The 21,978-nt window shown below is 39.1% G+C and overlaps 1 protein-coding gene across 1 annotated transcript; it reads right to left on the bottom strand.

Moving 5' to 3' along the window:
• Nucleotides 1-2,649: 2,649 nt before the first annotated feature.
• On the bottom strand, nt 2,650-21,345 carry LOC103471156 (voltage-dependent calcium channel gamma-4 subunit). The gene is made up of 4 exons (XM_008420025.3): nt 19,132-21,345; nt 11,801-11,884; nt 6,416-6,556; nt 2,650-6,142 (listed from the first exon to the last, which is right to left on the bottom strand). The coding sequence occupies exons 1-4, from the start codon at nt 19,352-19,354 to the stop codon at nt 5,589-5,591; spliced, it is 1,002 nt and encodes a 333-aa protein (XP_008418247.1). The 5' UTR covers nt 19,355-21,345; the 3' UTR covers nt 2,650-5,588.
• Between the last annotated feature and the right edge of the window lie 633 nt (nt 21,346-21,978).

Below are 21,978 nucleotides of genomic sequence, written 5' to 3'. Positions count from 1 at the left end.
AGTGTTTCTCAACCTTTTTTGGCCCAGCGCCCCCCCCAGCCTTTATCCAGGTCCCTCACTGCCCCCCACCAAAGAATTTGCAGGCTACTTTGCACTGACCATTATTTTATCATTAATATTACCATCACTATTGTAGATGTTTTGATTTTTATGCTTGTTTTTGTATTTATCATCAAGATAATTTCCCAGAGAACAACAAAGTAATGGGAATAGAAATTATTTTCACAGGCGTCTACGAAAAATGCAATGAACATTCAACTTAAAATCGGTAGGCCTAACAGCAGCCAATCAGAGTGGAAAAAATATTCTTATTCTTTTCCATTTTCTAGTTGTTAAATATTCCACAAAATGACCAGATAAAAGATGAACAACATGCCAGTTTAAACTTTGAACTATTTGCAAAAAAGACTGAGCTCTGCAACATTAAAACATGGATAGAACTGTAACTACATTAATCATAACTCTTCTTCTCTTCAGTGTTTCTGGTGGTGCAGCTCTGTGCTGCCTTCAGGAAAATGGGACATCAGAGTATCATCCATAAAATTTCACCCACATGGCATTTATTGTGCAAACCAGAGCTTTCAGTAGAAAAACAAAAGTTCCAGGTCCTTTTAATGCCATACAAATATGAGACAGAAACATGGATTATATCTTTATATAAACCTGTCTATTGATTTATAGATTGATAGTTTGCTGGACAGAAATTACAAAGAACAAATCTGGTTCTTAATCAAGTCCTAATGAGTCAAATTCAAAGTGTCATGGAGTCGTCAGCCTCATGACATTAACACTGACATGAAAAATAATATTGAAGAATTAAATATATCAAATCTAATTAAAAACATAAATAAGTGATCAGTTCTTTACTGTTATGGTCTGTAAGATTTATTTATTCTCAGTACTAGATATGGTCTCAATAAACCCATGGCACTTCAACAATATTATTTTAACTTTTATCTGGAAATAGTCTGTTTATTCTTGCCATACAGTCCTCTGTATTAATTATTGCTCAAAAGGGTTCTTAGTTTATTCTTGCATTTTGTTCTTCATTAATTTCCATTTAGTTTCATTTGATTAGTATTATCCTCTCTTGGTTTGTTGCTATGTCCACTTTAGTTTCTTTCCTGTTGCTACATTTATTTTATCATTTATTGACGCTCACCACCAGTTATTTTTACTCATCACCTGCTGTTCCGTCTAATCGTCATGTTTCACATCATGTGTTGATTTTTTCACTGTTCAGCGTCGGATTCTCTGTTTTTATGCCATAATTCACATCTAGTCCGACGCTCCGTTTTATGTCCCACTTCTCCTGTTTCAGAGTTTTGCGCAATGTGCGCTCTTTTTTTTTTTTTTACCGCGTATGGTGCAGGGCGGTCGGGAAGCGTATCGATGGGGAAAAGGCAGACTGACATAAACATTTTTAAAACAATGGAAACAATTTCTGCATTCTGATTATTGAAATTTAAAAGTGCTGTGTTGTTCTATCACCCCCGTTTCATACCGGACCACTTACAGCACCGGTGTTAACGCTACAAAATGAACGCTCTCTGTCGTGGTATCACCCATGGAGGGATTTCTTGATTTCTTTATTTAAATGGGTTCATTTTTCAAAGGGATACACAGTGATTTTAGCTACCAGTAGCAGGAGAACGGAGCTGCGCCAAGAAGCTAACAGAAGCTAACAAACACTGAATAGAAGAAGAGCTGCCATCGATACAGCTGCAGCCAAGTATGATTTAATGTGACACAAGACAGTTTTACCAAGTTGCTCAAAGTCTAAACTGGCATTGTTGTGCATTTAAGGTGAAAAGTTTACCTTCAACCAAACGCCCCCCAAAGGCATCCCAGCGCCCCCCTTTTGTAAAAATGTCCGCCAGCGCCCCCTGCCGTCCTCTGAACGCCCCCTGGGGGGCGGCACCGCCCACGTTGAGAACCGCTAGTTTAGATGGAGTTAGCAAAATCCCCCCAAAAAGAAAGTTAAAACAATCCAAATATAAATGAAGTGGAAACTACAAGAGCAACAAAAAAGAGGAAAAGATTATATAGTTTAAATTATTCTTCATAATACATTTACCAATAATATTCAACTTTATTTAGTCAGGAAATAATAAGTAAGCTTATTCGGAATAATCACCTCGTCTTTAACTTCTTATGTTGAATATTGGGTACTTAAATTAACTAAATCACAATGAGAACATGAAAATAAAATATTCACTCACTGAATCAGATTCTATGTTGTGATAAAGTACAATAATAGGTGATTAATGTCCCATTTAGTTCTTATTTTTTTCAACAAAGACCTATACTTGCATGGTTTAGCTGACAGCTGGCCAATTAAAGGCAGAGATATTTATTTAAATTAAGACATTATTTCAGTAAATTAAGCTCCATCTCAAAATAAGAGAGTAATTATTTATTAATCTAAAGATGACTAACAAGAAAAATGCTTCAAGCACACTGATTTCCAGTTGTAAGCAGAAAAGTATTTTCTCTCAGTTAATAAAGCTGGAAACTGCCAAACAGGAAGAGATGATGTCTTATGATATTTTCAGATTTTCTACAGTTTATTCTGTGATTTGTCACCAACTTAAAATCCATTGCTATACATCATGCAACTGTTGCAAAAGAAAGTCACATCACTCCATCCTGACACAACAAAATTTATTGATGGTTCATTTGCTCAACCTCTTCAAAATCAACACCGTGAATGTCGGTCAACTCACTGCGACATGATAGAAAACTGCTACCGTACAAAACCTCTCTTTACACAAAAGGCAGTGGCTGCAGAAAATAACCAGGCTAAAGGGACGGATTGTTTCCGTAAAGTGCCGTTGTGTGGCGCATCAGCGTTATCCTGGCATGTAATTCTCATTTGGGATTCAGGATCATGGCTATTTGGAACAAGGTCTAAAGAAGAACATATTTTATCAGAAACCTTGAAGATTTCCAAGCACCTTCAACAAGTTCAAATGGTCAAATGAAATGTCCAATTTAACACTTTGTGTAATTTTCATCTTTCCTGGTGCTAATTATGTGACACACAGAGTGAATTTATAGACATTTCATGTTGTTGCTTAGGGGGGAAAATGGTTAATCTCCAGTGATTTTAAGATAATGTCTGAAGAAAATCTCCAGACAGCTCCCACGGATATTTGCAATATCCGCAAATATCCCCAATGGATATTTGCAGAAATGTTTTTCAGCAAAGCAAATTATTATTATTATTTTTTCCATATGAAGGTTTTATGAACATGTCCCAGACTACATGGTTGGCGCCACCTACAGGTCTGGGGGAGTAAGAATAGCAACTTGGGCTGTCCTCTGTGATTCTGTGTTGATGAAAACATTTCTGGAAATGGATGTTTTTGAAACTACAACCCATTTTAGAAAAAAAAAACAGTTCCAATGTTGACAGTGCCTAATGCTAGCCTAATAATTCAAAGTTTTGAATTGCTATATCAAGGTTCACTCTGATATTTCAGTTTTCACCACCATGCACTAGCTAGCTAGCTCTGTACGGAAAAACGGTTTCAAATCTAAATTAATAAGCATCCAAATTTTCTAAACCAGAAAACTGACAATGCAGATTTTTCTGTGTAAATTTCCACATTCTTAATTTAAATAGGATGGTTAGATAATTTGGCGCTATCTTCTTAGCCAAAACACAGATTCATTCATGCGCATGGCGACTGCCAAATGTATCCCACAACTGATAAGCCGGATGTGCCTGGAGATCTCCCTTTGCATTATTTTTACCATCAAATTTATAAAAATCTTCCATAATCTGCCTAGAAAATATCATGTTGCTTTTGTTTCCCAGCTGTCTGTATTAGGTAACAAAATAAAGACCTGATGAATAAATCACCAATAGCGTACCGAGTTGTGTGGAGCTTCAGAGCCACACATGGAAACAACTGGATTTGTCTCGCTGGAAAACCGTCTTTACAATATAAATAATAATTATCACATTCTCTAAAATAGCCAGGAAATATCGTTGGGTGAGAGATTTGCTCTTGAATAGATCCTGCTCTAAATAGCCATTATTAGCTTAAATCTCCACAATCCACTGCACGTAAGACACTGGTTTCTTCTAAATACTATGGAAAAAAAATGCCAAAAATATCTCCTCATTTGTTAACATTCCTAAAAGTATGACCTTATTCTTTATTTTTTTTTTACACAAACCAATTGTTAACAGTCTGTCTGGCTTAAGTAAGGAACTCGTTTGTTCCATGCGTCGTCCCTGAGCACATTGAGAGCAAATTACACAGGCAGGCCTTCGTAAATAACATTTACACCACAAACCTGCGCAGCGTGTTGGAATGTACGTCATTACTGCGAGCATTTTCATTCACATTTATTTACACAAATTCATAGTTTCATTTAGTTATAATGCGTTCAGAGCCACTAAACACACAAGCACATACTCCCACACACTTACAACGCACACATTGATCACGTGACTTCTGCTCAAGCGCCATAAAAGATTAATGAGATACGGTGGTGAAAGCGTTTAAATCGTAGAGCTAAGAAAATAAGTTAGCACCGTCTGTGTTTTAATCATAAACTTCAGCGTAAGACGTCTTTGACAGCTGTCGCATAATATGAGCAACCCAAAAACTGGAGACAAAAACAATATTACATCAAAACAGTGAAAGCGGTTAATTTTCAAAATAGTATTTCACAAGAAAAACACAAAAAATATTTCGATGCTTTGAACTGAAATCAGAATCAGAATTAAGTCTGTAAAAGTTGCTCTTTGTCCCCATGAATCAGTCGCTTTCAGAGAACATTCTCTGAGCTTCGTCTTTCCAAGTAGTTAAAATATTTTAACATGACTTTCATGAAACAATGCTACATCTACCTGCGGCCACTATTTAAAGGGGCGGTGTTATATAAAATCAACTTTTTTGAGCTTTTTATCATGTTATAATGTTATTCCCTCATCATAAACGTACCAGGAATGCTGTCTTGATTTCTGTTTTTCAATGCACGTTTGAGAAATCCTTTAATCTCCCGTGGCAACCGTTCAAAACGCCTGGATAGACCCAGGTCCGCTCCAAGGAGGAGCTCCTTGGAGCTGCGGTTTCTGAGCCTCACAGAGCAGACCTGCCCTGCAACTCCCCCACTTGGCACCTTCAGACTAGCTGGCAGCAATTAGCTGAGTTCATTACAGGAGCTATGTCTCAGTGAAATGGTGGTAAAAACTTTATTAAAGGGTTAAAAGCGGAGCAACATTGTAATGACTTCCTGAAGGTGGAGTTTCAGAAAAAGTTGAAGTTTTTAAAGAGACAGACGCCCAATTTCAAGGTGTTAAATTACAAAGTAAAATTTCTTTAAAGTCATGTTTCATGTTTTTAGGCCTGGAAAACGTAAAATACTGCCCCTTTAAATATGATATCAGAAAAACTCAGAAGCAAAATGTGGTTTGTAAACTTAGTTCTGTTCTTGGAATGTAAACTGTCCCACTTCTTTCACCTCGGCATATAATAAAATCGTTTGTGACGTGTCGCGTGACAAACTGTCGTTTCTCATCACAACATTTAATAAAGCGCACCGCTCAACCCAGGAACCAGATCCAAGCCTCATACGGGGGTCGTCCTCCGGTTCGCCCCGTTTTTGACGTCCTTCTGGAAACAGTTGTGCACTTGTAAAAACCCGGTATTCCTCTCGGGACTGTACGGCCCCGCGGGCCCACTTCCGCCCTTCAGAGGGTCCCTGCTCAGCGTGTACATGGATATATCCCCCATGGGCAGACCCATCCCCAGCCCCACACCTCCAGACCCGCCGCCCATCTTCATTCCCACGGGGGAAGCTTCGCGGGACGGGTCGGTCGATCTGGAACTGGAGCGCGAACGCCTCCGTCTGTAGCGGTAGCTCGGTATGCGGGAGTACGGCGAAGAGGACGAGGTGGCTTTGATGAAGTCCCGCTTGCCCTGGAATCGCGTCTCCTTGTTTTTCTCGATGTAGATGTTGACGGCTAGGACACCCACCGACTCCGCCACGATGAAGGAGAGGGCGCCGAAGTAAAAGGACCAGCCATAGTTGTAATGGTTCTTCTTGTCCTCGTCTTTCTTGTCGCTGGGGTCCCCGGCGTTGCTGGAGATGTAAACAATGATGCCGATAATGTTGCTTAGGCCTGTAGAGAGGCACAGAAAGGCAGATGGTGGTTGGTAAAAGCTAAAAAGAGAAACTCTCTTCAGATTATGACACGGTGTGTAAATTCTCTTGCTTTCTGTTGTGACAACAGCATGTGGGTGTAAAGAAGTCTGGCCCTTTCCGTGTTCTCTGTGATATTTACAAGAATCACACACAAAAAAACCCAATTTTTTGTTCAGAGTATATTTGGGTGGAATACATTTAGCATCATCCAGGTTTGTGTATGTGATGCTGGCTGTCAGACTTGTCCTACCTGCAGCCACAAACAGGATCCCTGCGCTGAGCAAGATGTTGTTCTTCCTGGTGTATAAACGACCTACTCCGACACACAGGCCACCCAGCATCAGGAGGACGGTGCTGAGAATTGGAAAGAGGCTCGATGCGCGGACTATACCTGTACAAAAATGACAGAGAGTAAAGCAATGTGTAACATTAATGGCCAATGTTGGTGTGCTTAATGAGGGCACACACAGTGGATAGTAGAAGTGTGAAACCACAATCTTTTCATAGTTTATGAAACATAAACAGGCGCTTTGGAAACAATCGCATTCGATTTAATCAATCAGGTTTATTTGTACAGCACATGTGCTTTATGTCCCAAAAACACAAAAGAACAAAGTTATAAAAGACATCATACAGTTATGGCCAAAAGTTTTGAGAATGATTCAAATGTTAATATTTACTAAGTCTACTGCTTCAGTTTTTATAATGGCAATTTGCATATACACCAGAATGTTATAAAGAGTGATCAGCTTAACAACAATTAATTGCAAAGTCAATATTTGCCTAGAAAATGAACTTTATCCCCCAAAACACATTTCATCTTCATTGCAGCCCTGCCTTAAAAGGACCAGCTGACATCGTTTCAGTGATTGCTCCAATTGTGAGTTGATGAGGACAGGGCTGGAGATCAATCTGTCATGATTAAGTAAGAATGACACCACTGGACACTTTAAAAAGAGGCTGATGCTTGGCATCATTGTTTCTCTTCTGTGAACCATGGTTATCTCTAAAGAAACACGTGCAGTCATCATTGCACTGCATAAAAATGGCCCAACAGGGAAGAGTATCACAGCTAGAAAGATTGCACCTCAGTCAACAATCTATCGCATCATCAAGAGCTTCAAGGAGAGACGTTCCATTGTTGACAAAAAGGCTGCAGGGCGCCCAAGAAAGACCAGCAAGCGCCAGGACCGTCTCTTAAAAGTGTTTCAGCTGCGGGATCAGGCTACCAGCAGTGCAGAGCTTGCTCAGGAATGGCAGCAGGCAGGTGTGAGTGCATCTGCACGCACTGTGAGGTGGAGACTCTTGGAGCAAGGCCTGGTCTCAAGGAGGGCAGCAAAGAAGCCACTTCTCTCCAGGAAAAACATCAGGGACAGACTGATATTCTGCTAAAGGTACAGGGAGTGGACTGCTGAGGACTGGGGTAAAGTCATTTTCTCTGATGAATCCCCTTTCCGATTGTTTGGGACATCTGGAAAACAGTTTGTTCGGAGAAGACGAGGTGAGCGCTACCACCAGTCTTGTCTCATGCCAACTGTAAAGCATCCTGAAACCATTCATGTGTGGGGTTGCTTCTCAGCCAAGGGAGTCGTCTCTCTCACAGTCTTGCCTAAAAACACAGCCATGAATAAAGAATGGTACCAGAATGTCCTCCAACCGTCCAAGAGCAGTTTGGTGATGAACAATGCCTTTTCCAGCATGATGGAGCACCTTGCCATAAAGCCAGTGGTGGAGAAAGTACTCAAAAAATGTACTTAAGTAAAAGTACAAATACACAGACAAAAATGTACTTAAGTAAAAGTCAAAGTACCACATTAACATTTTACTTAAGTAAAAGTAAAAAAGTACTGGTTTTTAAAAATACTTAAGTATTAAAAGTAAAAGTACTTGCTATGCATTGCCTAATCACTAATATCATTAAGTGTACCGATCATATGATCATATGCCACAGATAAAGTATGTTTTTATTGAGTTTACTCTGTAACATAGTTTAGACTTAGATATGTGATTCTATGCATCATAATTTCAGGGATGGAAACATCTTGTCTCCTGTCCTAACATAACATGAACTTCACTTTTTTTGCCACACATTTATTTTGAAAGAAATCCAACTGGCAGAGGAGGACATGGAACCAAGGAGCCTCGTAGCGGAGTTGTAGTCTGGACCACCGAACCCAAGACCAAATCAAAACCAGCACCCCGTGCTACATGACAATAAAATTTAGTGCACCTATCAAAACTGCTTCTCAAATTGATCTGAAAGATTCACTTTCCCATATAGATATTAAATACTTAGAGCTGAAATAAATTTAACCAGTGACAATTCAAACTCTTCTTCATTCTGTTTTGCTTTCATCTCTGTGCCACAATCCACAGAGGTCTCCTGCCATCCCTAAAGAAATAACGCCCTGTGCGGTTGCCCATATTGCCAATGTCAGAAATAATAATTGTCTGCACCATTAAACAGCAATTAACAACGCTCAACTATGAACACTGTCCAAGGCCCAATAAGCAAGAAGTAACCAAGCAGAAGGAGCACCGTGACTGTTCTCATCCTCCCTCCTGCTGCAATGTCTGCCACCATGACAGGTGACGAAAACACAGAGCAATGAGCATGCTCTGTGTTCTTATGTTCTTGTTTTATTTATTCACCAATTAAATATAAAAATATTTTAATTAAATAAAATAGCTACTGCAATGTACGCAGAGCATTACAAGAACAAAGAACGGCTCTCAGTGAGGCTTCAGCACTATAGGACTTAGTCAAGATCCGTCCAGAAGAATCGGATCGTCCATTAATGTCATATTACAATATTGCACTTTGGTCACAGCTTGTCCCATATCTGCGACATGTCAGTCATCACAGATGCAACATGTGTCTCTGTACAGCTAGCTTTGCTAGTATCACGTCCACGGAGCTTACCTTTCTTTAAGCTTTCCTTCCAAGTGACGTTAAAATTGGACAAAGTCCCCACCGTCTGTGAAAGCGAAGCGCTGCTGATTTTACATGTCGCCATATCTTATGATTTATGCAGCGCTATTATATTACTGACGCTCAGAGGAAACCACTGCGCATGTCTTGGAGCTCCGCGTGCGAGTAAAGGTGGAGCCGATGGGTGACAACAGACACTAAGTCACGTTATTGCTTGGATTTTACGGCGCCACCTTAAGTCCCTGAACTTCACATTTTAACGGAAAAATAAAACACAATGCGACTTGGATGTAACGAGTAACGCGACAGTTTTGTAGAAATGTAGTGAAGTAGAAAGTACAGATACTTACTGTAAAATGTAGTGGAGTAAAAGTAGAAAGTATCCATTATTAAATCTACTTAAGTAAAGTACAGATACACGAAAATTGTACTTAAGTACAGTAACGACGTACTTGTACTTCGTTACTTCCCACCACTGCATAAAGCAAAGGTGATAACTAACTGGCTCAGGGAACAAAACATAGAGATTTTGGGTTCATGGCCTGGAAACTCCCCAGATCTTAATCCCATTGAAAACTTGTGGTCAATCATCAAGATACGGGTGGACAAACAGAAACATAGAAATTCTGACAAAATGCAAGCATTGATTGCGCAAGAATGGACTGCTATCAGTCAGGATTTGGTCCAGAAGTTGATTGAGAGCATGCCAGGGAGAATTGCAGAGGTCCTGAAGAACAGGGGTCAACACTGCAAATATTGACTTGCTACATTAACTCATTCTAGCTGTCAATAAAAGCTTTTGTTACTCATAATATGATTGTAGTTGTATTTCTGTATGTGATGAAAACATCTGACATACACACATGAAAACCAGAGGGCAGCAGATCATGTGAAAATATAATATTTGTGTCATTCTCAAAACTTTTGGCCATGACTGTACAGTAAACAATTGATAAAAACCAGTAAGAAACATTACATTTTGATGAGTGTCATCATCAAAATCATCAGTATTTGGAACTTCATTGGAATTTTATTTCATCCATCCTGAGAGCAAATCCAATTCTATTTAAAAAAAAGTGACGCCGAATCAAGAATCAAAAGTTCTGGTTCCCATTTTAGTTAAACATTTTATTTCATCAGACCATAATATCTTCTTCCACAAGACTGGGAGATTGTAGCCAGGCCTTAGTCTGGACACATGACCAACACAGGACAGTGGTGTTACAAGAAGAACACAAGTTTGGCAGAAAATCCTGCAGCTCTTTCTGTATACTGACAGCTTTTTGACATCCTCCAGAACAAGTTTCCATCGTGTATTTTTTATTCATATTGTGAAAAACATCCAGTTTTTTCTTGTGACTAGCTAACCTGCGTGCAACCTTTAGCTTAAGGTATTGTCTTCTTGTAAGATAATGGGTTGTTCTTTGAAATGAGGCCAATCCTGCTGTGACAAATGGACTTTATGAGTCTCAAATACACTTTGAATTAAAATCAAAAGGTGTTTCAACACTTTAGTGTTTCATAGTAGTTTGTTTGCTGATGGGTTGTACAGGACAAACATTATATTCATGGTGTAAAAATTAAAACCTGGCATTTTACAATGATTTACTCCATGTTAGCTGATACCACACCTACCAAACTGACCACAAAATAAATCGTAATGGTTTTGTTCCAAGCACACGATATAAATTTTCGCTTTGCTTGCCATGGCTTTGTGGCTTGAAGGTGGTGAACTGCTGCCAGACGGGGTGTGGGAAATGTGGGGGAGGCTACCCCATGCTGACTGGCTGATTCATGCAGCACTGAATGCTAAATGGTAAATGGTCTGTGCTTGTGTAACACTTCATCAAGTCCATAGGACCCCAGAGCGCTTCACACTACTTTCAGCCAATCATCCATTCATGCACACATTCACACGCTGATGACTGACACTCTGAGAAGCATTCTGCCCAACAGACTACAGTAACTTCCACATTGCTTTCAGTAAGTCTCTTTTACTTCACCTAAAAATGTAGTAATAGTGCAAAGTAATATCTGAGATTATGTACATTTAAATTTGGTGTTCTCTTTAAATCGTTGTGAACATCATGATGAGATCCAGAAAACCGTCTGAGGCTTTAAGAAAAAAGACTGTAGCAGCTTATGAGTCGGGTAAGGGATTTAAAGCGGCAGTATGTGACTTTTTATCATATATTTTGCTTAATGAGAAACCAAAAGTTTACTTTGACAGTTTAACGTGAATTAAACCAATCCTTATGGTGCGTTCACAAGCATCCGACGCTCCACACAGATTTTGAACATAAACCAGATGCGCCTGACGCTCAAAACGCGTTTGGTGTGAACGCACCATAAGACCACACGGCGATTTGTAAACCTTTCCTAATAACGACCTAAATAACTTGATGGGATGCCCTATTCATGAACGTCTGAAACTAAACCCATATTTTTTCATGAAATGAGATTTTGGCATTCATACGCACATAAGTCAACTTTGTTTTACACGATCCCCGTTGCTCATCACAAAACGCTTCATTTTCTAGCAGAGCTGCTTACCGTCATGACATCAGGCTTTTATTGGGGGGATAGAGATGTCATGACACATTAAGCACTCTTGTGATAACTCCATCATCACAGAGGGGCAAAAAAAAAGACGGCAGATTAAAAGCTGGAGCGTTTGAAGATGAAGCGGTTGCACTGACTTACGTAAGATGTACTCTGAGCTGTCTGTATCGTAGTCGTTATCCTCCGGAAAGTGATTGATCCAGAAGCAGCTTCCCTTGTTGATACCTGCAAAGAAGCCAAAAGCAAAGGTAAGACTGGAAAGTAGGAACCGGTGGACACCAAGATATTCTTCCAGCCACGTTGGAAACCCTTGAACAGGATCGAAAGCACTTTAAATCTCCGCTCTCCCAAAGCACCTTCTACTCAAAGATAGAGTCTCTTCCCTGAGAAACATTTCTCCATACTTTTAAGAGAATAAATCATTGGCTGATTATAAATATTAAACGGTTAGACTTTGAATTAAGATTCTGACTCCAGTGTTTCTGACATTTGAGTCTTTATTTTACGGTTAGCTGCCAGCATAAATGACTCTTACAACAATAAACCGAAGTCCCGGAGGCACAAGTTTCACACGTAGGGGATCATTAACATGTACCAAAGCCTGAAATATGGCAAGAAGAGGACCAGACAGGCTGGAATGCAAATCACACTCTGGAAGAAAACAACAGCGCGTTGGCTGTCGGATAGCTCTGCTTATCATTTCAAAGTTTCATCACTGTGGTGACGAAACACCACAATGAAACTCCTTCAGTTCAGGAGTTTCAGGACAATAAATTTGCTGTTCAGCTTTAGTTTAGAAAGAAATGGCAAAGGATTTTTACTCTTCACGAATCTTCAAATTTCAAACCAGTTGCACAATTTGATCAGACGTAAAAATATGTGTAATTAGGAAAACTTTCAGACAACTGCAACATGCACCAACACAATTTATTTATTTTCCCGTTGGTAATAAACCGAAACACCTTACAGTGGAGTAATGATGAACTGTAAGGAAAGGTGTTTATTTGACTCTTATCAATAACATTTCACAACCGGAGGTCACTTGGGGTAATTCAGGCTCAAAACCAAAACAAGGCCTAGTCGAGTTTCATACCAAGTTATCAGATTTTAATTTGTGAATCTAACAAATCTGGGATTTCCCTTCATGGTTCACGGTTGAAAGAAACACTAGGTGACCCACTTTAGTTTAAAATCAAAAGGTACAGACATTCTTAAGTACACAAGGTGTATTTTCTTTGTTAGCTTAAACTGTAATATATGACTCAGGTTCAGGAAACGGATGATCTTAAATGAGGCAGATCAATATTGGAGAGAAATCTTTCTTCATCAAAAACACGACCTAATATAAGAAACTACCCATTTGGTTCATTTAGGAGTGTAACGGACAACATATCTTTACAAAATAGTTGCTTAGTCCTTCACTATTAACCTATTTTTTGTGGAAAACAGCTTCTCTCGTTTTCTGCAGACTCTGTGTGGCTCTGCCTTATTTAATTTATCGTTATGGAACGACTATGAGCTCAGTTGGTGTTAAAAACTCGAAATCAGCGAGAGCACCGGCTGATTAGCTGCATTCACTTGACTGTTTAATTTCTGCCTGATTACCTTTCTGTATGCTGTGACTGTGTCGCGTTTTGCCGTCTCACTGGCGGCTTCGGCTGCTGACACGTTTTTGTACGTGATCAAACATAGCAGTCGCCCAAATACTGACAGACATCTAATGACCTGACAAGTTGAGTAATGTAGAGTTAAGTTGTGTTATTTAGTCCCTCTGCTGCTTATGGTTTGCATGTGATTCTCCTCGGTGAAGTTAGCATTTTTGTGGCTGACGTCTGAGACAGCAGGGAAAGGAAATTAAAGAAATTCAGGGATTAAGTGATGAAACAGGCTGAGACTGTTTGCTCCCCTATCTCAAGCTCTGTCTTTCAGTTTCTTTCAACAGTCATCTTGTCTTTTTCACAGCACTGTCTCTCTCTCTCTCTCTCTCTCTCTTCACCATTGGGGCTCAAACACTTCCCTGACATGTTTCAGATTGCTTTCCTCTCTAAATTTCCTCCAGCTTCCTTTTTAAAATGTATGCCTCAAACACGCACCTTGAATTAGCGCCGAAGCTCGATCAATGTTTTATTAACATGCTGGCTGAGTACGTTCTGAATTCCCTTTAAGACTTCTATGTTGGGGTTTTTGAGTTTACGTCTGAAAAAATAAAGAAAACCCAAGCGGTATTTTTAAATCATCAGGGTTTCCATAGTTCGAATCGGTGTCACGTTCATCTCAGCCATCTTCCAGTTCCCAGTTTGAAAACCAGCGACGTTGCTGTATAAACACAGCTTTACAACATTATGTGTGTGACTCATACAATGAGATTAAAAACCAGCAGCAGAGTAAATAAGCAGCACATTACCACAGCTTCAGACAATGAGGATTGTGTTGGATTTTTAGATTGAGTGTTGAGATTCAGGAAGTTGATTTCTTAAGGTGAAATTGCAACTTTCACTGGATTTTTACAAGTGAGAACTGTTAAAAAAAATATTAACAAAAATGTTCTGTCCTGCTCATGAATTCAATTTATTTCCAAAAGGTCTCAATATCTGCAGTGATAAGCTGTTTATTGGGACCTCAGTTAGTTTGTGTCTAACTAAATGAATATCAGACGATGCAATGTGCAACGTTTGATATCAAAGTCTAGTTTCACTCCAGGTCTTTAAAGATGTAAATTGTCTGTTTTTCTAATAGTAGTTAGCTTGGTTACAGAAGACAACAATTAGCTAAATCCACAACTTTATCAGTCATAACTGGAGCATAATTAAGCATAAATGCCAACTCTGAGAGTTAAGATAAACAAAAAGCCACCTTATATCCCGTCACAGTGGTGCTAGGTCTGCCTTGTGTAGCACTAGTGCAAAAATATCCACGGGTTTAAGTAAATGAATTTCCAGCATAGCCTACTTGCACATCTCCATCTAAACGTGGCAGTCAGATTTTTTAAATTTTTGGGATATCTGTATTCCTGCTATCTTTAAGTTTGCTGTTTATATTTGCGTATAATTGTTTGAACACACAGGAACATGATATCGGTTCTTCTTCTGGTATCTGGGAATCGTAACCAAGGATGGACCAGATTGGTGAAGGTCCAGATTCCTCTTCCTGATGTCTTGGCTGATTTCTTTAGATTTGTCCACGATGTGTTTGAGGTGGTAATTCACCACATGCTTCTGGTGAATTACAATATAGTGAAACTACATGTTAAAGCCACAAAATCTGCATCTGTGAATTCATGAATCTTAGTTAGACTAAAGAAAGAAAGGAAAACTTCACTCGCTATTTAAACTAAAACATAATAAGTTTGATCAGCATTATTTTGTGTAGTTTGTTGGTTTTTAATCTCAGAGTTTTAACATGACAAGACTGCATGTTTCACAAAATGGACAGTTTCTTTGTATTAGGACTTATAATTGCAACTAACATTATTTTAGAAACTGATTAATTGATTAAAAAATATTTGGCTGATTTTTCATTTAACCATTTAAGCCTTTTTTTATTCATTAGAAACACATTAAAAGATGCAAATAAACAATGCAGTTCCTTTTTTTATTTTAAATGAAAAAATTATTGTATTGCTTTAAATTCAATGACGTAGCATTCCCTTAGTGAACGTTGGATCATTTGTAGTAAAGGATGCATCTGCAGCTGGAAAATATACCACTAACATCAAAATGACTTAAAGTCAATACAGGGTAGGGATGGTTTGCTTATTGTATTATTATTTTTTTGGATTAACAGATATCAAAAGGTACTTAATATGAGATTTTATGATTTTAGTTACATAATTTGAACCAGGTGAGGCTAAAACGATTCGACTTAATAAGTTCTGGGTAAAACATATTTACCAATGTGTCTTTTTTTATTATTGTAAATACAAAATGTATATAATTTTCTTACAGTTTTGGCTGAAGTTTTGTTCTGAGGTGTGTTGTTCTGTCAGACAGTAGCCTTTGTTTTAGTCTGCATGCTCAGGTTAACGATGAGTCAATTACTAAATTAGCAGACGATTATTTCAGTTATCGATTCATCACGATTAATCGTTTCAGTCCTGATATACTAACATACAGGGTGTTATTGGAGAAAAAACAGTCACTTTAGTAAGTATGGAGTATGACTATAACTACAATAATACAATAACATTGTATTATCCAAAAGTTGCACCTTCTGTAGAGTAGAAGATGGCAGTTAGGACTGGAGATGTGCGCAGAAGGCCAATGAGGGAATAATTGGGGGTATCGCAGCAGAACCGAGCGCTGTGCTGCTCACACAGTGAGCTCACTGGGGGAGGCGTCTCCCCGGGGCCCATTTGTCTGAGAGATTGGAGCCCATCTTTTATTACTCAGCATAGCTTCACCATAGCAACCTCCAGCCCCCTCTCCTCCACCCTCTACACAAGCCAGAATCACATTTCTATCGCCGCTCCTCAGAGGACGCCTTTGACATCTTCCTGATGCGTTCAGACTAACACACACAACCTCTGACACCCAAGATTCAGCCACAGTGGAGAATATGGAGATCTGCTAATCATCTGGGTTTGACCGTGTGACGGCAGACTTGGTGACTCCTTAAGTCAGAGATCTTTCTTTAGTCTTTTTTTTCGAGTGCGCCGCTTAGCTGCATCAAACCTCCGGCTCGCTCTGCAAGGCGTGGTGTTTGCATGATTTCTCCAATAAAAGTCAGACAGCATCCCCTTAAGCTTAACCAATTCTTTATACTGCTCATTTTACCCAATAGAGCTGGTTAGACTTTAAATCGCCTAAAGGCAGGAAAATCCACTAAGACACAAACAAAGGAGCACCACAGAAAGGCGATCGGAGAAAGTGAAAAAGTGTTTTAATTTCCTTATGTTGGCAACACGGTTGCCCATTAACATACAAAACACTGATTGGAGTTGTTTTGTCTGCACAGATGTGTTTTTGTATCAAATGTGCTTGTGTGAAAGATGAGAAAAAAGCATCTTAAGAGATTTTTTTTTTTTTTCAGCGCCCCTCTTCAGCCTTAAGAGCTGGCTGGGAAGAGATGTTTAGGAACACTCTGCAATCCATTTCAAGTCTCTTGCAGCTTCTTACAAAGTGCAAGGAGAGAAGGGATGGTGTCTTTTGATTAACTTTACATGAAATCCATAAATAGCATTGCAATTCTTCTTTTTTTTTTTCTTTTTTCCTTCCACATGAAATTCCAGGGTGACTCATAATCGTACAGACTTTGAGCCTGGAGTATGACTATAACTACTATAATGACTGTATTCATGAGCGTATGATTAAACGTCTTGGAAAGTGTTGCCTCTTCACGTCGACTCCAGCAGCCACAACACTGTCAGCTCTCAATGAGTGACACACGCTAAACGGACCGGTAAGTGAAAGTTGAAAAACAAAGAATACGTCATATTTACAGAAACTGTTATCTTAAACCTTTTGCAGCCACAGAAGGAATCAAACCCATTTTTTAAAAGTCTAATCTGGAGGTTTCAAAACAAAAAACTCTCAGATGGTTTTTGAAGACATTCGTCTTAACAATGAATCCAAGTCCTTGTGAGATTATCTGGTAACTGCTTTGCTGGTGGTGCACAGTGGCGCAGTTAGTGGAGCTGTTGCCTTGCAGCAAGAAGGTTCTGGGTTTGATTCCTGGCCCCGGTCTTTCTGCATGGAGTTTGCATGTTCTACCTGTGCATGCGTGGGTTTTCTTCAGGTACTCCGGTTTCCTCCCACAGTCCAAAAAACATGACTGTCAGGTTAATTGGCCTCTCCAAATTGCCCCTAGCATGTGTGTGTGTGCATGGTTGTTTGTCCTGTGTGTCTCTGTGTTGCCCAGTGACAGACTGGCGACCTGTCCAGGGTGACCCCGCCTCTCGCCCGGAACGTTAGCTGGAGATAGGCACCAGCAACCCTCCCGACCACTGAGGGACAAGGGTGTAAAGAAGATGGATGGATGCTTTGCTAGTAAGTGTTACTTGTAAGACTTATTTTCGTGATTATGAAGCAAAGCAAAGTTCACACTTTGCTTCAATCCAGGTTTAATCCAATTTGGTCAGAGTGAGGCAGTACAGTCAGTCAGCCCTAATTACAGACTCAATGCTAAAAATTAGCTTCAGGAAATGATTTAGCTCATATCTTATTAACAAGGCAGTAATACTGATCTTCTCTGACAAACTACTTAGGCTTGAGCACAAAGGTGTAATTAATATAAAGTCTCACCCCCGTAGCTACTACGATTTTTTTTTATTGCATATTCTATTTAAAATCATAGGGCATTCATGCTTTGTTTTCCACATTGAATTTGTAAAATGACAACTACTGTATGGTGTACTTGGTTTATTTCGTGTAATCCTGCAGGCAGATGCCTGGCCGTGATGAAACAAGAACTCTGAGGCTGATAGGCGTGTTGCTGCTGAAACAGCTCAGACAACCGACAGAACAGATCTGCCCTAATGAAAAACTAGGTTTGATTACTGCAGGGATGTCTCTGCTGGGTTCTACGCATAAAAAAAGAACGAGAACAAGAATAAATCGGTGGGGCAGCTTCAGCTCACCCCAAAAGCTGCTGCCAGAGTCCTGACCAACACCAGCAACACGGATCATGTTATACCGGCCGCATTCTCAGAACCAGAAATGATCAACGGGAGACAATATTCAGGAAAAATTCATTTCCCAGCTCATTTTTATCATGTCTTGGCTGCAAATCTGTATTTTACTTTTATTTAAAGTGATTTTTGTTCCCTTTTTTTAATTATTTGGCACTTTTTATTTATTACTTTATTCATTATGTTGTTGTTTTTTTCTCTAATACGTTGTTAAAAACTAGTGCCTTGTCTTAAAATATTTGGTTTTATATGTGGCTAAAAAAACAAAACAAAACAAAAATCACAGCGAAAATGTCAGAACTGAGGACAAAAGGACAACAGAAATCAACCAAACGGTTCCAGTGACTTGGCTTCAGTCCAATTAGACGGTCAGTGGAATGTGCAAACATAAAATAAAAATAAATAAAATATTGATCTATTCTCCAAACACAAGACGCCCAGAATTCCTCAGGGATCACAAGCTGCAGAACTAAACGACAAACATCTGCTGAACAAATGGGCTGTGCTTCTTTATGGTTAAAAAAAAAAGAAGAAGAAAAGATTACTGATCACTAAAATGATGATTTCCACCCCCAGTGTATAATTATTGAGTTAGGCTTTTAAACATCTTCTTAATTCTGTTTGTTTTCTTATTCTTCTTTTTTGAGCAGACAACTTTTCACGTTTAGCTGCACTTCTGATATTTACTTCAAAGAATGAGATACGATGTGCGCCAGAAGAGAAAGAAAGGAAAAGGGAAGAAAAGATGGAAAGCTGTAAAAGTTTCAAACCTTAGCGCTCTTATATATATATATATATAATTTTTTTAAATTATTATTTTATTTTATTTTTATTTTTTTTCTTTTACCTTCGATACAGCAGATCCTCCACAGTCCGGAGTGCGTCAGGTCCCCTTTCACTTTCTTGCTTTGCATCTGGGTGTCGTCGGCGGTGACATTGGTGGCGTTGCAGATGTACGCCCGAGAGTAGAGCCAGTAGTCGGTGCCGATGGCGATGGTCATCAGGCTGAAAGCGGCGAAGGCCCCCGCGATGGCCAGCAGAGTCTGAACCCCTCGGTCACACCATGCCATGGCGTCTCATGCTGTGAGCATCCTCCTCCACCAGCGGTTTACGCACGCAGCGAGAGGCGCATTGATGCACAGTGGAGAAATCGCTGGCAAAAACCAAGAAACGATCCTTTCTCCGTTAGTTCTTCCTTTTTCTGTTTTTTTCTCCCCCCCTCCTTAAACTTCAATCAGAGTTATGTACGAGAGACGCGCGGAGCTCAGATCTGCGCAGCTTCTTCTTATTATTATTCCGCTGAGGGCGACGATAAGAAAAGCCACAGGTGGAAATAATAATAATAATAAAGAAAGAAAGAAATCGTTTGACGAGCCTGTAAAGTTTTTTGCCGGCAGATTAATAGCTTAAAAAAAAGGAAAAGAAGAAAGAAAAAAACAAACAAACACTAACCAGCCGCAGAGACGCGTCTCTTCACAGTTTACTGTTTGGCACTAAAGCGCACAATGGATGGTTCATCCAGGCCACACCTTCCAGCGCTTTAAGCCAAACCGAGAGAGGAAATGAGTGAGAAGGAGACATAACACCACCAAGAGCAAAAAGAGATGCTGCTCCGAACCGTGATGACTTGAGGGGGATTTTATGACGACAAAAAAAAAAGAGAGAGAGAGAGAAAGAAAGAAAAAACGAACAGGGAAAAACATTGAAGTCAACTAAGTCAGCTGAACACTAATCCCTACTTGAAAATGTCTACATTAGTGCGCGCGGAAAGGAAAATCTGATTTGCGTTTGACTTTTAAGCAGCGAGTTTAAAGAAAAAAAAAAAAAAAGACATCTGTTCGGGAAAAGAATATCCATCAAAATTACTTTGAAGTTGAGGGTGTGGTGTGTAACTCATAAATAAAAAAATAAGAGATAATGCTGATAATGACGGCATTGAAGATGTTCGTTTTATTTCCGAATAGTTTTGTACAGTCTTTCTGTTTAAGGGGCAGTGTTACGTGTTTCCCAGGCGCATAGTGCCATTTTATAGCATAATTAATGTTATCAAAATGCTGTATATCAAATATAACTTAAAAGAAATGTTACTTCCTGATTTAACGCCTTGAAAATGGGCCCCTGTCTCTTTAAAACTCTCAACACTCATTATATAAAAGAAAGTCATACAGATAAATAAGAGGTTCCAAAAAAAACCCCCCAAACCTTAATATCGTTTTCACCGAGTCACAAATAAACGACGACGCCAGTGATTCCACAATCTGACTGAACTCACTGCAGGTTTTGCTAACATTGCATTTATGCTATTGTATGACACAGATAACAGACAGAAGACTCCTTAGCACCGCAGGGCGCAACGTTATTTACAGACAGATGGCTAGCAGCGTCGAGTTGTAGCCTCGCCGCCATTGTGCGCCACGTAAAGTTTCTGCATGCTGCTTCTTCTGTGCCGCCGCCACAGATATACAGAGGAGCAATAAAGGCTTTAAAAAAAGAGCTATTTTTGAAGCTCCAAATTTTTTCACATTAGCGTGTTAGCTTGTGCATACGTCATACCAGGCCCGTGCAGAGACCACTAAAGGGGCAGGTGCTCAAAAACAAAAAAAAGGGCACATCTAACTGCATTCTAGGACAGAATATTAACAAAGCCACTCAGCTTTCAGAGTTTAATAAACAATGATAAATTACAAAAATGTGAGATATACAATCAAAGCTAACAAACATCTCCATACAGAGCACAACACTATGCCTATGTAAGATATTTTATTAGTAATTTCTTTCTGCAGGTCTATTTTGTTCTAGGAACGTATTGCAATATTCAAACCAAATTTAGCAAGATATGTAAATCAGAGCTAGACCACCAGACATATTTTGTCTTTACAGAATTACACTATTAAAAATATAAACAAGGGCACAATGCAACCTTTTAGTGACTGTAATCTATAAAAGAGCTGCCTGTTTGCTGCAGTGGAGATGAAGATGGTCCATTCAGGGAAGCAGAGCTGCATCAAACTTTAACATGGAACTGCAAAAAAAAGAAAAAAACAAAAGCAAAAATTGAATTGTTAATGTATGTCACCATGAGAAAAGCGTACTGAGTTTTGCTTAAAAAACTTTTTTAAACATTTAAATCATGAAGTGCATATTTTTTGCAAAACAAACATTTTTTAAACATTTTGCATGTCAGAAATCTATTCTTAATATTCTAAGTTTTTGTTGGAGTCAAAGTTTTGCTTGTGATTCTCACATGAGTCGTGGGCAGTGCCCAAAATCGCAACAAAAGATTTATGATGTGTGCAAATAAAAGTTTATGTTTGGCAAATAACTTTAAGTTCACAAGACAAAAATTTGTTATTTAATTTAAAAAAAGTTTTTTAAACAAAACAATTTGTTTTTTAAATAAAGAAATCATTACAATTCCAAAAGTTTTGATTACAATTTTATTTTACTTAACTGAGGTTAGTTTTTTCCCCCACAAACAACGCTGGGTTGGATTTTAACTCAACTGGGTTGGATTGAGGGTTTGACCCAGCACCTCAGTGCCATAACCCATGTTAGTTGGGTTATTGCAACTAACTAAAGGTTGGGTTAAATTGACTTGGTTAAATTGGTTAAATTGACCCCAAATTGGGTTGAAACTCATAACCCAACATAAGGGTTATTATACCACTATAGTGGGTTTAAAAAAATAAAACAT

Source organism: Poecilia reticulata, chromosome 1 (assembly GCF_904066995.2).
Source record: "Poecilia reticulata chromosome 1, P_reticulata-male-v2, whole genome shotgun sequence".
NCBI lineage: Eukaryota > Metazoa > Chordata > Actinopteri > Cyprinodontiformes > Poeciliidae > Poecilia > Poecilia reticulata.
Note: the sequence above shows the minus strand (reverse complement) of the source record. Positions and strands in the feature narration are given on the sequence as shown.

What these genes read in the sequence shown, in the direction of transcription:
- LOC103471156 (XM_008420025.3), bottom strand. Translation starts at nt 19,354, where the DNA reads ATGGCATGGTGTGACCGAGGGGTTCAGACTCTGCTGGCCATCGCGGGG. An exon ending in CAGCTCAGAGTACATCTTAC is followed by an intron (nt 6,557 to 11,800) that starts GTAAGTCAGTGC and finishes ATTTTTGTACAG; the next exon opens with GTATAGTCCGCGCATCGAGC. An exon ending in GATCCTGTTTGTGGCTGCAG is followed by an intron (nt 6,143 to 6,415) that starts GTAGGACAAGTC and finishes GCCTCTCTACAG; the next exon opens with GCCTAAGCAACATTATCGGC.